The 17,749-nt window shown below is 39.1% G+C and overlaps 1 protein-coding gene across 2 annotated transcripts in view; it reads left to right on the top strand.

Annotated features, from left to right (window-relative positions):
* Window positions 1-17,749, top strand: part of LOC120544470 (roundabout homolog 2-like) — an 86,848-nt gene that overhangs the window by 32,311 nt on the left and 36,788 nt on the right. For both annotated transcript variants that reach the window (XM_039778251.1, XM_039778250.1), the window contains exons 3-5: window positions 15,029-15,186; window positions 15,345-15,465; window positions 15,597-15,735. In XM_039778251.1, coding sequence (XP_039634185.1) covers window positions 15,029-15,186; window positions 15,345-15,465; window positions 15,597-15,735 — 418 coding nt within the window. The remainder of the gene's footprint in view (window positions 1-15,028; window positions 15,187-15,344; window positions 15,466-15,596; window positions 15,736-17,749) is intronic.

Raw genomic sequence — 17,749 nt, 5'->3', positions numbered from 1 at the left:
TAGTTTTAAGTTACTGTTTAAAGTTACTATATGTAACATTTTTATGTTTCTGAAACTGTGTAATGTTTCATCTGATGATCATAAATGACCTGTAACAGCAAATGGGACTAACCGTGAAAAGAACGCTATTTCTATATAGTTTTTATTAATGCCTCTGCCCGGGTCCGATTTTTCCTGTCGCAAAATGATTTACGCCTCTACAGAGCACACATTCTGATGGGTCACAGATTTCTTTGTAACACCAGAAAAGCCTGTCTTAGTGTATCCAGCCAGGTACAAGGTACAGTAGCTGGAGTTTTCTTTAGATGGGCCTAATTGTAGTTTTATTTTATTTTAGAAGTTATCTGTTGTATTTGTGGCTGATACTGGGGCAGGGCCATCACAGAAAAGAAGGACATTAAATGACAGATGACGGTCGGTCAGGCTTTCAACAGATGGAGACATAAACCCACCCCAAATTGGCCCTCAAGTTATATATTTATTTCAATTCATAAAATAACTTTACAATGCGTGATGTGGTTGTACGTTAGTAATTAAGTCCCCCTTCCATTTAGCGCAGGAATTTTAGTCTGTTTGGCTTTTCCTACTATTTTCTTTTCCCTTGTCCCCCCGTACTTGTGTAAAGTGTCCTTGGGTTTCATGAAATGCGCTATATTCATCTAAGTTATTATTACGTTGGTTTAGCTTACGATACATCCAGGCTAACTTACCGTATGCAACACTTGAAATGCAACGATGCATCTGTAACGTATTCAATTATTGTAAATGAATGATTTTCTGTCTGAGCGAAACGTTCATCGCAACTATGACCTCCCGTTAACTCTAACTCAGTAATACAGCACCGTAAAGAAAAGAACTTTACGACTGCAGGTGTGGTTAAAAACACTACCGCTTTTGTCCATAGCGGCCGCTAGAATCAACACAAACTGAAAGTTACATATAGCCACTGTTGATGCCATGGTTTATTAAATAGTTTCAATTGAATGAGTAATCATTACATTTCAATAGTTAGTTGAAAGAGGACAGGCTGTGGAAGCCAACTGGGTGTATTTTGTTTGCACGGTCTGTTTGTATGCTGTGGGAGGATTGGTTGATTTTCCTTATCCAGAAGATTAAAACAGGATTGTCAGTTTCCTTACGCCTTGCACCTAGAGAATATGTGTTGGCATCCATGTATGTGCTTGCATCTGTCAGTCATTTATTACATGTCTCACACTTCTGACCTTTTTTTCTGATACGTGAGACACAGATGTTTTCTTGTCTCTTTTTTTCCCTCTCTCGTTCATCTCACCACAGACTGGGATTGGATTTGGCACATGGCGACGTATGCAGATCAGACAGTAAAGTCAGTGCAGACTGGCTCCAGTGTGTCAGCAACAGAGAAGTGCCGCACTTCATTCTGGAGTCAGCCTCTCACAGCAGTCATTTTTACCATGATTTAAAGGGTTATTGCATTGCCTCCAGGAAAAAAAAGAACAATCCCTGTGTTGTGCGCCGCATTTCATCAGAAGGAGCTCTCTGTGATGAGTGATAGCAAGTCAGTTAGAACTCTGATTGACAGGTTATGAAAGCATCACCAAATATAATTTGTTTTTGATAAAATCAGATAAAACATGGGGCTAGAAAATCATATGGTCACATACTTTATATTGAGAGAAGGGACGTCGTTAGGCCTATTTTAGGGGGGCTGAAGCTACTCCAAAATGTTCCTAAGCCCCCCTAAATAATAATAATAAGAACAACAATAACAATTTGGTTTATCCTCATTGATATTTAGACGCAATAAATCATATATATAGCTACAAAAAAATAGCCGAAAAGTCGGAAGTTAGACAGAAGTACAGAGAGTCGTGCTATCAAGATGATGCACCACACCGTCTCGTTGCATTGGTGTGAACTGGCAGCTTTCAGAGCGTTGCAGACTGGAGCGTTGCAAGTAACTGGGGGATTCATCTTGTCTCGTCGCAACTCTTTGGTCTGAACTCGCTATACAGCTTCCCCCCCCCACACACATACACACACCGATACACACGTTAATGGTGAAAGGAAGATTGATTACACGTAGTGATACAGAGTGAAATTGTAAGTTGTTTTTAATGACCTGCTTACCTTTAGCTACGTCTTCTTGAGGTAAAGGAAAGGGGATATTTTGGTTTGCTATGGAAAACTATAGTCTAGTTAGAGTGAACGAGGGAAATACAAGAAATGGTTAACTTAGCAAGCTAATCACAACTCTTTATTCATTGCCAATAATATAGCCTATCTCTGTAGTAGGCATATTCTAAAAAAATATCAATCCCCATAGAATGTTGTTGTCACTGAAAACTAAATGTCATAGGGTCCCTGTTAATGCTATTGTACCGTTGTATCCTTCAATTCATTGTGCAGATGCGATGGATATTGGAAGATATTTCAGCAGAGAGAAAGAGAAGCAGGAGATTGGCAGAGCAGTTGATTCTGACTGAGGTCAGTAGTGGTTTATAGGTCTAAGGATTGTTTTGTTTTCTTCTAACAATAAGCATTTGTTGGCAGGTCTAGGTACTATGCATAGCCTAAACTAAATTATTTCATTATATTTATTATATATGCTAGCTATATTCTAACCAATTAAACTTTCTTCATTCATTGGCTGTGATAAATTAAATAAATATGTAGATGTTGCCTAAATGTAGGCTAGGCTAAAGATTGGCACATGCCCACAGATACACATGTGAAAATAAAATGAAAGCAATCCTACATACAGTACATACAATATACAGTAATCATTACTCCAAATCTTTTATTCCTTCCGCCATCAGGTTATTGTATTTAAACAGTAGCCACTTTAAATAGGATCCGTATTAATATCTTACATGATAAAGTATGCAGTGATGCCTATTTCTTTCTTTTTCTTGTACTGCTATTTGTCATATTTGTTTAACTTACCAACTTATTAGCTGTCTGGCCTCTGTTTGTCTGTTTTTGGACATTTTGGATGTTGTTTCATGTGACCAATTTGCATTTCGAAGTCATGAAATTAGCATCAGGGTTTTGTTTTATCTTAAAGGATAAGACAGAAGGAACAGAGTAGAAATGGAAGAAGAGGATATATCTGTCACTTTTGACTTGTTAACATATTGGTTTCTTGACTGGTGGTTGACATAAGTGTAGCTCTTATACAGTAACGAAAGATGTGAGTGCAAAGATTTTGCAAACGCAAGTTACAAATACCCTGGGGGCTAAGCCCCCCTGTCTTTCAATCCTAGTGACGTCCCTGATAGAGAACATCTGAGCAGACTTTATTAATACACGTAATATGTTTGTTTGCTTGCAGAGATGTGCGCTGTTTCAATCTTAAAACTCTTTTTTTATAATCCCAATATAAAGTGAGAAAGGAAATTAGCTGATAAATTATAGCAATAGTTTACTTATACACTAGGAACAGCTCAGTTGTGCACTGACAAGTGTACTGATTCAGGTGTACCAGACAGAAACTGTCCTCCAAAAAACTTTCACCCAGAAGATCGCTGTTCGCGTCCCGTGTGAAAGCAAATATTAATGTTGAGTTAACTTGTACGTTATGTTACATATATATAGCTATGTCTTGAACTTACATACGTAATTGAAGTTACATAACAAACATACTTTTAGCTTTTAGCCAAACCATGATCTTTTCCTAAACCTAAATCAGTTTAGTAGTTTTGTTGCTGAAACCTAGCCAAACTTTAAACCACATGTTTAAAACTGCAACCAGACATGTTGTTCCCCCTTTAGACAATTTCCCCAAAAAATATTGTACCCATTTTAGGATAAGTTAAGACAATTAGGCAAAAGAAAAAGTGTTTGTATTTGCATAAACTGTTATTATAAAAAAAGTGTGAGTTGATTTAATTTGAAAATTAAATTTAAAAAACAATTCATCATCTGTAGTTCTGCTAAATCATTTCCTTTCATCGCTGGTTCCAACTAAAAACAAAATGTTTTATTATTGTAATTTCAATATTTTTTGAAATTGGCTCCTCAGGTTTTGTCAGACACCCCTATTTTTCTTCATTTCTGGGCTGAGTTTCGGTGTGAGATTGCAGCAGACTCAGTCACATTCAATCAAAGGGCTGTTTGATGCCACACAAAGACTGTGCTGTTTGGAGCTGCTCTCCAGGACCCACAGATTCACAGCTTATCATGTCTAAAAGTGAGCGTCAGGCCAGTCTGCTGCCTTTAGCCCACTTGGCAGCCTGGTGGCTATTGCTCATCTGTCCTCAAGCCAGTGTGTGCACATCACCGATCTGGACCAGGATTAAAGGACCTAATGCTAACAGCTGTGCTGAGATTAGCCATGTCAGTGTTTACAGTTATTTTGTCAACCACTGCACCGCACACTTTGCTCAAATAATAACTGCTATATTTAAATTCCTGTTTTCTTTCATATGGACCTTGGCTTTGGATTCATTTTTGGTCTTTAGGGAGAGTTGGATGGAGAGATGATGTGTTGTGTAGATAGACAGGATCGATTGTTATTGTGGAGAATGATGGTTGGAACCAATACTTAGGTAGCTGGATAAACAGAGTTGGTCAAAGCCACAAAATGTACTATAACAGGGGTGTGTGGGATAGAGGGGAAGACTGACAGAGGATGAAGAGATAGGTGATTAACTTAAAACGTGAATGTCTGCAGCATAAAGATGTTGATGGATTGAACAATTTTCTTATTTCTGTGTGTGTGTGACAGAGAAAGAGATGCTGTGTGTGATTGTGTTTGCACACATACCTCCCTCTGTGTGTGTCAGCGTGTACTTTCAGCAGCAAGTGCATGAATATGCACATGTGTGTTCACATGGGGACCGACGTGCTCTCTCAGCGGAGACTGATCACCACATGATGGCCGATCACAGGAAGATTGGACTGATTTTCCATACCTATCCATCTATGGAAATATATAAAACATTTATGCCATTTTCTGAAGTGGCACCACCATCTTTCTTCTGATAGATAGTGCATTTTAATCTGCTTAGACACTTTATGTGATGGAAGAGGTAGAAAGAGATTGTGGGAAGGTGTTGGAGAGCAGCAGGTTAGTGGCAACCACCGACAGCTGCTGCCTATGTATGCACAGGATCTGTGCTGGGTGGCCTTGGGTTTACCAGGGGGTGTGCATATATGTGATTAACAGAGATTTGGGGTGAATAATCTTCTAAGCTGCTCAGTGGGGCATTGGTGATGGGGGCTGGGGTGGAGATGGGACGAGCTTAGGGTTACTGAGACATAAATCTGGAGCCCCAACCTTTCTCGTGAAAGGCGACTTGTGGCTTTTATACTGACCAGGACCCCACCGATACATCAGCGTCACGGATGGCCGATCTGTAGCTCTCAGATATACTGTATGTCAACCAATAAGTAACAAGAAATTGCAGTGCAGAAAATCTAACTTTTCTTGTTTGCTGCCATTACATAGTTTGTCCATCATAGAGAATATAGGGTTGGGCGATATGTGAACATTTTCCAACCAGCCACCTTAAGCCCAACAACTTTAAATTGCCAATATACTGAGGCAGGTGTGTGACACCTATTTTCCTTAATAAACAGAAAAATACAACCGGACACCTTTTGAGTTCAAGTTTCTCTCTTTTCAGTCTCACCGAACAGAGACTTGCTTAACTGCTTTAAGTCATCGGAAAACACCCCATTGTCTTTGCTGTTGCCTGCTGAGCTGTGACTCTCACTTGTTCTTTGGAGGCAGGCTATTAAATTAGCAAAATAAAATGACAAAAAAACAACCTGGGATGTACTCAGCTAATTGACTATAGCCTATATACTCATCGTTTATTTTTAAACGGTGAGATGTCCAACTCTGTTCAAGATCTTTGTTTATGTAAAAATGTATATATATATATATATATATATATATATATATATATGGCCAATATATCATTTGATTTCTCAAATATCAAAATCAGTGTCCTTAAAAATCTAGTATTAATCCGATTTTATTTTGACCCTTCCTGATATCAGTCTGTGTCAGTCCTGTGTGTAACATGGTGGATGGGTCCGGGGGGTGGGAGATTATGTATTATGTGCCTATGAATGGCATCACCTCCAGGTCACATGATCCTTGTGTACTACACTCATATTTGATCATTTCAGTTAATTTTCTCATTTTGAGATCAAAGGTCAAATCAGTGCAAACAAAGCGTACCATATATTATCAGTTGATGTGGTAGCATGACATTACCATATTAATTAGTTTTCTTTTGTGCCGAATGCCAGCAGTAGTGGGGGTGCAGTGCCCTGCTTCATAGCTCCAAGCTTTTATTCAAATGCATTCACACATATCTATATACTATCCAAACATGCACATATTGTGGCCCATCTGTATCCATGCAAAGAAGGATATAACCAGAATGTTGTGCTAAAGATTAGTACCACCATCTTTGTTGGCCATCATGAGATGTGTTTGATCATGCAGGATGGTGCAGACGCACAGATTGTCGCTGACAGTTTTTGCTTTCTCTAACATCACTTTCTTCCATTAGCTCCCACAAAAGTCAAGGCAATACAGAAATATGATAGAGCCTATGGAGAATTATAGGGAAGGTGTAGAAAAGCAAATTAAGTCTTTTTTTAAACCTTTAAAGGTCTGCGCGAGAATGCATTTAGCTTTTTTTTATCCAGTTCATTCCATTGTGATGATGATGATGAGGATGATGACTGAAACACAGCAGCGTGCATAATTTCAGTTAGAGAAGAGGAGTGCATGTAAGAAGTCTCCCTCTCTCTGGGTGGCCGCTGCTTTAGTGAAACAAGGCGGATAAAAGGCTAGATTCTGATCCCTGACTCATTTTCCAGCTCATGTTGTACATATTCGCAATATTGCTGTAAGGGTCTATGATATCCATGGTCTTTGAGGAGAAATAATGTGATTGTCTTTTTCTATATTTTGTTTTCTCCCATGCATCCAATAAGAGCCAGAGCAGTGTCCAGGTTTATGAACATGGGTCATATGTGCCTCCCAGCCCAATCAGATTTGGGAAAGGTTTCTTTAAATACTTAAGAAGATAGTAAAATTACAAATAATGAGGATTTCATCATCCTTTAATGCAAAATCATGAACTAAGGTCATGTAGAAATGTTTGCATAATGCCCTGCACACAGATGTGTGTCTGGATTTACAGTTGTAAGTAGATGAAATAGTCGGGGGAGCAGGCAAATTTACAAAGGTTAGTCTGAGAGATAGAGGAATGTGTTCCAGTGAAGAAATGCATGGCGACAGGAGTAATTAATTATAGATGTGGAAATGTGGTCTGAGGGAATGCTGTTACTGTAACTAGAGGCATGGCAAGTGAGGGATGAGGGAATGGAGATGTGGTGGAAGGGGGGGAGGAAGAATCCTCCTCCTATACCATCCAAAATTTCAATTTACATTACATGACAGGAGAATGGAGGTTAATTAAACATGACAATGGTAGGGTGTTTATTGTTAACCCTTCATGGTGGTTGACTGGCTCCTAACTCAAAGGCCAAAGAATGCATAACAAATATGTTTTAGTCTATGCCAAAGTGTGAATTCACATTCACGTATCTAATAAAAAGAGAGGTTATAAGTTAAGATATGCATAAAATGGGTCCTGTGGTTGTATGTGGTATGAATTTGGGTGAAAGGGAACAAAGTAAAAGCCATTTCTATGTTTATGACCCAAGATAATGAGAATAATTCTAAAGGAAACGGCGGGGGAAACAGCATTCCACACTAAATTGCATCTAAAATTCTGCTAAATTTTGTGTTGCCAGAGGCGTGCCCACTTTTCACTGTGCATCTATTTCCAACCTTCATATTGACGCTAATTGGACTCGACACTAATGATGCCAAAAAAGCAAAGTGAAGCAGTGCTAGGTTTTCTAAGTGCCTGTTTAGAATTTTGGAGACTGCTGACATCGGTTACCATGGAACTCCTGATCTCATGCTGCCTTGGATATTAGATTTTATGTCGGCTGTCAAAAGTGGAAATGAACTCGGGTCATATTTGGTCCATATGCGGTAGCAATCGTTGATAAATATGTTTGAATAACATAAGAGACATTTTTACCCATGTACACCCTCAAGCAGTGGCCAATAATAAAAACTAGAGTTGGTAATTGCACAACAACCAATGAGTTTCTATAATGAGACTTAAATCCCTGTAGGATTCAATTTACCCCTTAAAAACAATATTGATTTACCGATGGTGCCTTTGTGTTTTTCCCCATAAGAATATTGTCTGAACACCCTAAATAACATGCCAACAATTGAAATGTTGTCTACATGCTGGGTACCATATTCTTTCTGTGAAAATGGGCCTTGGCTTACTCATGTTGTGTCGGGTTGTTGGAAAGGCAGGATTATAATAGGTAATGTACGTCTGTGCTGGGCTCGTAGCCTCCGGGGACACTGTGTAAACGCTCCCCATCTCCCCGCTGATCGCAGTCCTGACTGATTGCTGATGACTGTTTTAGGACACAGACATGTTAAGTTGTTTATTTATTCAAAAAATCCCCACTGTAAATAGCCCTATCCACTCCCCCCCTCTTCCACAGCAGTGTGTCGGCATATCTGTCTTTATTTCTGTGTCTTTCTCTTGAGCAGCGATGATATGTTGTGGTCATCAGCAAAGTTTGTGATATAAGAATAGGGCAGCTGTTTTTTTTTTGTTTATGCAAGTGTGTGTGTGTGTGTGTGTGTGTGTGTGTGTGTGTGTGTGTGTGTGTGTGTGTGTGTGTGTGTGTGTGCGGTTTATGCATGTGACAGATATGGGACATCCTTGGCTGCCGTTGAGAAAGTGACACACCCCTACAGGCTATCGCGTCCAAAAGAAATCTTCAGCAAACTCCAAACCACAATTTAGCGGACCACTGTCATAAGGAATCACTTAGCTGTTGCAATGCATTTTCGGACAGTGGATCACTAACTGTATAAAGCTTAACTGCAGTAGTATGGTTAGTTTAGCGTCAAAAGGCACATTGCATGTATATAAAATAATACTACCTTGTTGCTGTTTAAACCTGCTATGTGGCAAGCTTTGTCCACACGCAGCACATCTCTTCTTCATTGCATCTGTGATTCCCGAATAGAAATATAGCCATCTGTTACACACAACTCGCAAGGTGTTTGTGTCTTCGTCTTTCCTCATATAGAATTCTCTTTCTTTTTTTTCTTCTGCAGTGTTGCTTCACAGTGCTACCACAACCATTTTCTTTTGGGTGGGGTTATATATTCCCCTGCCAGAACAGCAGCCTGCTTGCTCAGGCACACACACTCAAAGACACACACATGCACGCACAAGCAAACAAGCAGATCGCTACGAAATAAACAAAATGCTGCACGAGTTAATTGGGTTGTAAGTTTGTCAAGATCACCATCTGTCTGTCACACCTTGTTTATTTACCATTTTGTATTATGAAGAGAATGTATGTCTTTTTCAATTCATTAATGCTATGAACTGACTCAATTCGTGCTGAACATGATTAGAAAATGCAGCACCTTAATCACATCAATGCATAAACATTCATGGATACACAGGGGAAAATGATTAATTGTCTAATTTTGTATTTTGGTTACATTTACACTTAAGGTTATTCTTGTGACAAATCTACATTTTAAATGAAATTGAATATCAGTGAACCCGAAATAGTCACACTTGAGCCTCTTGCTAATGCAAATTAATTGAATTAAAACAAGACTAAGAGTCTACAGCACTCAGGCACAATGACACTTAGAGCCAAATGCTAACACACTTATTTTATTGTATTAGCATGCTAACATTTGCTTCAAGTATCACTAAACGAAGAACGCAGCTAAGGATGACGGGAATTTACTGTAGATTGAATGTAGTATTAGCCACATTAAAATGTTGACCAGATGATGGTGTTAAAGGAAAGCTCTGTGGATCACCACAGTTATTACACTTCATCCTGAGTAGGATATGAATGTGTGTATCAAATTTCATTATAATCCATCCAATAGTCAAGACATGTCACTAAAAAACAAAATAATTCAACCTCATGGTCACAATAGAGTAAAGGTCAGGGGCTCACCAAAGTCAGCAGGATTGCCCCTCTCGGCGGAATAGTTGAATAATTGTAGAGCTATTCAGTCTGGACTAAAGTGATGGACCAACTGACAGACTGATATTGACACCCCTAGAGCCATGCGACTAGCTTGGCTTAAAACAAAAATGTTGTGGGTGACAGGGACTAAAGGAGAGGTAGAAGTCCCGTCATGACCGTCACAAGTCATGTTGCCATCAATGTATTTGTAATGCGCATTTTTAAGTATTGCATTAGAAAATGTTGATGGAAATGGCAAAATTTGCAAAAATGTTTTTACACTCGTTTTTTGCCTTTTTCGAAAAAGAGTTAATGTGCAAAATGGGAGATGGAAACAGCTTTGCTGAATAAGTTGTGACGTAGCGAAAACATGTAACTCACATGACTATAGTCCCGGTATCCATCGGATGGGGGAAGCATTGGGATATGGGTACCATCCAGTGTGGCGTAAACTTGTGGCACAAGGTGCGCTATTGCCTGTGCCTCAGCCACGTCGGGTAAACTGACAAATTGGTTCAACAGCTTGAATAGTATGGCCCGGCACACCGCGTATACACAGCGGTGAACGGTTGTTTTGCTGACACCAAATGTCTCTGCCACAACCCTGTATTCTGCACAGGTGGCCAACTTGTACAATGCTACCTCTCTCCGTTAAGCCAAAGAACTTAGCTTCTGAACTCTTTGATTTAGCAAGCCAGTTTGCAATCTACAACCATGCGTAACGTCAACTTGTGACTAAACTAAAGTTAAAAAACTAAACCAGTTGATGGAAATGCTTCTAATTCACGTTTTCTTTTTTGCGACATTTTAAAAGTTTGCTTACAATTTGCTTGACAATTAGATGGAAACATGACTACTGTCTGTCCCAGATTCCATGGCATTTCATTACACTCTGGGCCAAAGTGTTGGAACCACAGAACAACTGGCAGGCACACCAACATTGCCTTCCATCAGCCATGACAGGGTGACTAAAATACAAACATAACAAAGCATTGTTACTTCCTTTTCTTTACTCAGCAACTTTGTGTTGCATCCTTGAAGAGAGACACTGCAGTAAATGTATGCAGGCTTAATGGATACACGAGACATGCAGTGTACCAGACAAGATAATAAATGTGTTGTCTGAGAAATGCACTGCGATGTTTTGAAACATCACCCCACTGAATAGGACTAAACAGGCTGTTCTAAATCCATGTATTTGTTACCAAATGGAGTTGATATTCTACATTTGAATGATTTGGGGAGCTTTTGCGCTGAGCAATATGCATCAAGATCTCAAGTGGGATCTTCATGTATCTGCTGGTGACATGGTGAAATGAAATTCAGTTGTGGAGTGCTGCTGTAGCTTAAGAGGATCTCAAGAAATCAGGATGCCAAGATGGAATATCTAAAAATTTAAACGAAAACACAACCCCCGCGCTCTCCTATTAATCATATAATGAGTCCCTGCATAGTTATTTGTATTCAGATACTTCCACCTTGTCACATTATTTTACCACCCATTGTGCCATGAAATGAAGCCCATTTACAAATCATTGTCCTTCTGATTTGATAAATGAAACTGGTGAACGAGTGAGCCCCCTGAATGGCTTGTTTGAATAATTGAGAAGTACTCAATCAGACAACATTAGGCAGTGGTGCTGGCCCCGCCATCTGAAATAATTACCACCCGACAATGGACTACACATAGGTGCTGCCTCCACAGGGGCTCCACATTGATTAGATTAGAACAACACCACCACCCCCACCCCACATGCCTGATGAACGCCACCTACAGAAACCTGCAGAGGCCTATCACTGAGATCTGGAAAGGAAAGGGAGACACCCACAGCAGTGTTGTAGGTGTGGGATAGCTGTCATTGCAATGGGGTAATGCATACTGTCGGGGTTAAATAAATTACATAGTCACAACCCACAGTATTTACGTATTGGGACAAGACCCCACCCCCATACCCTTTCAAATGCGCAGTAGCATACTACCAAGAGATTGTATAAAATTAGTGAGTCACTTCCAATTTATTTAGACATGATTCATTATGTACACCATCAATCATAAAACAAATGAAAACCCTATTTTCTTTGTAATTTTGGGGTGATGCGTAAATTGGAAATATGAAATTGAAACAATAAGTAAAAATGTAGGGACCTTTAAATAGATATGATTGCAAATGGCTGAGACCTTGAACGCTATTACCTGTAGCAGGCAACATACTATTATTTGTCTCTTTTGTTGGCATAGGGTTTTTAGATTTGTGTTACTGGACATGAACTCTATTGTTCAGTTAAACTGTCAGCACCATATGATGCAATACCCATTCTCTGCCTTACTTTTGTGTAATTGGGTTTTCACTTGTCTTGAATTATCCAGTTTTTCCTGTGTGTGTCTGGGTGTCACAGTCTCTTGAGACAAGCTTTGCTGTTACAGAAGCATCTTTAATGTGACAACACAGGAGCAGGAATGTAGTTGTGTATGGAATGGGTCACTAAGCGCACCTTACCATGTTACAGCGAGTCTGGCATACGTTTGTGCCAAAGTAGTGTCTGCAACTGAGACTCATTTACTCCTGCATGGACTGGATGTGATTGACAGCTGGGCTGAAGGGCCCTTGGCTTCTTCCTTATTTATTTATTTTTTCCACTAGAGGTGTCCTCTGGGACTTGGAACTCATGCTACCGTATATCATCAGAACAGCTTATGACCATAATGAGGATTAAAAGCAAACGCAACACTGAGCCAGTCTTTTCGTTTTATGCTGCTCTGAGTTTCACAAATGCTTATTTTGTTTTAGTTATGCGCCATGCTCTTAATTTACACCAGACATTTGTTGAAAAACAGTCAAAGCACTGACTGACTCAGTTGGATAATCAAAAATAGAAAATTGCCTAGATATTTACGTAACTGATATTATCTGCATCTAGTAAGTGTGAATTACAATTAGACTCACTATTTTTCAATTAGTCGTTTATTATATCTGAAATACGAAATGACACTTAGCAGCCAATATTTATTCACATGCTGGTAATTCTTTGAAAAAAATAATATTTCAATTCTTTATTTCAACATTCCTTCTTTTTTTAAACAGTTTATTTTAACTGTTGTCACACAAGGCCCTTCATTATTCAAAATTGGCTTACATTAAGGCTTTTCATAAAAACAACATGTCATAAGGTATTAATGCAAAGCGGGCACAACTCATCGCAGGATCCGAATCGCGATCTCTATTTTTAACCATAATTCCAGTGATGGCTTACAGTACAGTCCTTTCTGTAGCTACTTAAAGCAGTAGCTTTTGAATTGATGTTTGGGATAACAGTTGTGACAGAATTAGGAAGTGTTGAAGCTGTAACCTTTTAACTTAGCAGCAGCTAGCTCATACATCTGTTCAAAATGCATGAGCACGGCTTGTACAGGCATTGCTTGACAATTCTTGATGTCCTCGCTCCTTTGAACACACAAATTCAAGTACAGACATCCCTGCCATAGAAAAATTAAATGCTTGTCCAACAGTGGAAGAATGCAGAAATAACTGCTCATAAATGGAATTCTAATGAACTAAAGGTGTGTATGTTCAAGATAAAAAAAGCAATTTTTGGCATATTTCACCAACTGTATTTCAAGTAGCTGTCATAATTCCAGGCTCTTTTTTTGTATTATAGAGTTGTTGCCCCTCTTTTAGCTACAGTATTGATTCCTCTACAGAAAAGTATGGTGGACTTTAAGTATATTTTTTTTAAAGAAACAGTATAACCCTTTAACAGGAACATCTCAGTAACATTTGCTGTTGTTTATGAGATATTTTGAAACCATTTCAACTCTGGTCCTAAATGAGACCTTGCACCTGTTCCCTAGCTATTTCATAAAGCCTCATAAAGGAGTGATTCAGTCAATATCCCTGGCCACTGGGGCTTTCGTACATACAGTGGTGCAGCATCTTTTCAAGTAACCAAGGTCTGACCCTGTACCTGATACAAAGTACAGGCCCATTTTCAAAGTGCTGTTTTCATCCAAGGTTTCAGAAAAAAGTCTCAGCCCAACTGGGATATTTTATTAGTCAAAATAATAACTTTGAAAATTGGATCTTTTAGAGCCCACAGTGCAGCCTTTGATACAGTAGAGCAGATTGTATTGATTATTGTTTATTGCCAGTTCTCTGGGAAATTTCCAGGTTCCCAGAGGATGCGTTTTAATGATTTGGTGACCCTCTGACTTTCCTTCTAGCACAATCATCAAGCCAGTAGTTGTATACTTTATTACTTATAGTCTTCTCGGCTCATTCCTACTCCCCAGAGGATGAACCTTTTCCATTATGGACTCTATAAAGTTTCCTCTAGCACAAGCTTTAGGGCAAATTGTCCACCTGGCTGCACCAAAATATGCATTGCTACAACCCACAACTAGAGGTTTTACAAAAAATGTATACAACTTAATAGAAGCATCAATTGGTTATTTGTTCTACACTTTCCCTACGTGGGATGTAAGGAGATTTGTGTTAGGATTCCGCTACAGGGCTATAGAAATTGTGTTGTTTGAAATTTTAATGCATGATCTTTGACTTATTGTTCTAGACCTCCTTTTTTGTTTTTACTTTCCTTTTGTTTCTTGCTCTTTTGCTAGATGTGTTTTCCATGTATAGTGTACTGTTAATCCTACCTGGCTTTACAGTACAAGCTCTTACATTAAGCTACTGAAATCAAAGAAGAGTCCATGATTATACCCCTTAGGGGGACAGCTGTATTATTAAAGACAGAGAGATTGCTAAGGGTCCTGTGAGGCAGTCTATTTGATAGATTTATCTTTGGACTCTCACATTAGAAAAAGGGTGGTAGAGGTCAGTAAGCCCACGACAGCTCAGTCTCGCAGCGACTTTCTGGTTCACATAATGGAATCTGATGAAACTTCAAACTAATCTACTGAATGAGGCGCTGTAACAGTTGGAGTAACAATCCCGGCTCCCTTTACTTTGTCTCGTAGTGTTACGCGACGACTTCAGGCAGAACCCACAGGATGTGGTGGTGGCAGTCGGTGAGACTGCCAGTCTCGAGTGTCAGCCTCCACGCGGGCATCCTGAACCCACCACCTTCTGGAGGAAAGATAAAGCTCGTCTTGACCTCAAAGATGACAGGATCACGGTGGGTTACTCTCCAGGGAGCACTCTTCTGACTTTTACATGACCCTTATACTCTGAATCACACACTCAGTGATATACCTGTTCATATTCACCTGGAGCTGTTACAATGGTAAGCACTTTGAATGGTTCATTATAATTACATGCATTTGTTTTTGTCAGGTTCGTGGAGGAAAGCTAACTATCTCAAACACCAAGAAGAGTGACGTGGGGATATACGTGTGTGTGGCGGCCAACATGGTTGGGGAGAGAGAGAGTGAAAAAGCTCAGCTCTCAGTGTTTGGTAAGTTCTGACATGCACTTTTTGCCTGGCTCAAAAAGAAATAAAGCATGACTTCACTGCACACTAGCACATACAGTATTCACCACTCTGTCAAAATTAGTATCCGTGTTATGTGTGTTGCCCACATCCAGAAAGACCAGTGTTTGTGCAACGGCCTGTGAACCAGGTGGTCTTAGTTGACGAGGCTGTAGAGTTCAGGTGTCAGGTTCATGGCGACCCACCTCCTACACTGCGCTGGAAAAAGGAGGACGTGGACATTCCCCGCGGCAGGTGAGAGATGCGTATGAATCTGTGTTGTGCATATGTCTGTGGATGCTTGCATGTTTGTGTGTGTAAATTTATACAATAAAAGTCAAAAATCAACATATTACCCATGCACGACTTTCATCAGTGTGGCAAAACTAATTTATTAGCTGCAGAGAATCTCATTATTTGCTGTTTGAACTACTACGCTAACAACAGATGAAAGTCTATCCATTGTTTGCTTTTGACTAATTTTCCCTTTCAAGTACCACTACACTTTGTGTGTGTACATAAGACACTAAAATATTCAGAGATTGACACAGCAAAAGCATATTGTTGCTATCGGGTGAAACCCTTGTATGTCCTAAACCGTTGTTTTTCAGGAAATAAACAAAGACTAATTTAAAAACACTTTATTGAGCTATTTACCTCAGACGGAATCACCTCATAGATATTTAAATGTTTGTAAAACACACAGACATACATAAAGGGTGACCAATAGCATTGATTTCTGATTATGAAGATACAAGATTTTTGCCTGACAGCGACGATATATAATATAAAGTCATCCAATGTAGCCCTACAAGGAATAGTACCTAAATGAAGCTTATAATCTCCAGTCAGTCTGAAAGGTGTTGATTCATTTCTGTGGTTGTTTCTTTGGTAGTTTGTGATGCTGTTGTAATGTATTGCATCATATTTGAAGGTGTTCCTGTGGTTTGGTTCATCCTTGTGTACCCACATCATAAGCACATGTTAATTGCCTTGCAATCCCATTAGGGCACTTATTTTTTAAGTCATTATCGGCCTGTCATGTGGGCTTTAATAGTTACTGCTCAGCGCTTTATACTTTTAATTACAGTATGTCTCATTATGCAATCTGGACATCTATCAAAGCCTTTTAGTTCTGTTGTTAGGTCTGAGTATACAGTAGGTTTAAGACTTATGTTATTCCTTTTTATAATATAAAACTATTAACAATACAGTTCAAACATTGGCATTATTTTAGAGCCAAAAAGGTATAACAAAATGTGATTTCAGCTGGACCTTAAATGTTTTTACGACTAAATTGAGCAATTACTCCAATTTATGTAATAAACCGCAGTTTGTAACAAACACTTGGATTTAATTTAATCACAAAACACAGGCAGGCACTCTTTCTGAACTTGGTGACTATTTTCATGGCAATTTCAGATACATCTTTAGAAATTACAGCAACCTGTGTCATTCACAAGCTTATGTAAACTGCTTATGGATTGATGCATGTAAATCCTATAACGTTTCAAATAACCTGGGTAAACCTGGATAAACCTTGTCTAATTGTGAGAAACCTGATTAAGATGCATAACTTAATTTCATATTAAATCAGACTTGGTACAGTACTGGGTATTATATTGTAGCAATGCATTTCCATATAGCTTATAATCTGTTTGACTTATTATCTATTACGCTGAACCGTTCTCTTGCTTTTGATTGATGGAAATGTGTCAGCTAAAACTCATTATGTGTATATATAATGAACTGTGTAATTATGTATATATAATGCACTTATATGTTTTGGGATATGTATTCAATTACTACTGGAATTGCTATCATGTAAATCAAGCATCAAGTAAATCAAATACAAGAGTACCAACTAAACAGATACAATTGAGTAAATATGGAGCCTGTGATGCTCAAAACCTTGTGCGTCAACTTTGTTAAATTGATTATTTAGCTTTGAAAAGAACTACTAAAGAAATATAATCCCCTATGGAAAGAGAAACCGTTTAACTAACACCTGTTACAAGCCATTGCTGCTGTATGAAAAAGGAATGGTACCCTCTCTGGTGTGTCAGAATAAATTGTGAGGTAGACTAACTGCCTATGTCTCTGTCTGGCAGTCTGTCTGCCCACCTGTGTTGTGCCCTCTACCTCAGTACCCCTTGACTCTAGAAACATGTCCTACTTTCAGACCTGCCTACCTCGCCTCACTTCCTCCTTCCACTTCTTTCGTAAACCCGTCAGCCTCCTGGGAAGGCTGTATCTGGGTCAGAGATGT

The sequence above is a fragment of the Perca fluviatilis genome, chromosome 16, assembly GCF_010015445.1.
Source record: "Perca fluviatilis chromosome 16, GENO_Pfluv_1.0, whole genome shotgun sequence".
Lineage (NCBI taxonomy): Eukaryota > Metazoa > Chordata > Actinopteri > Perciformes > Percidae > Perca > Perca fluviatilis.
This window is presented reverse-complemented; position numbering and strand designations above follow the sequence as displayed.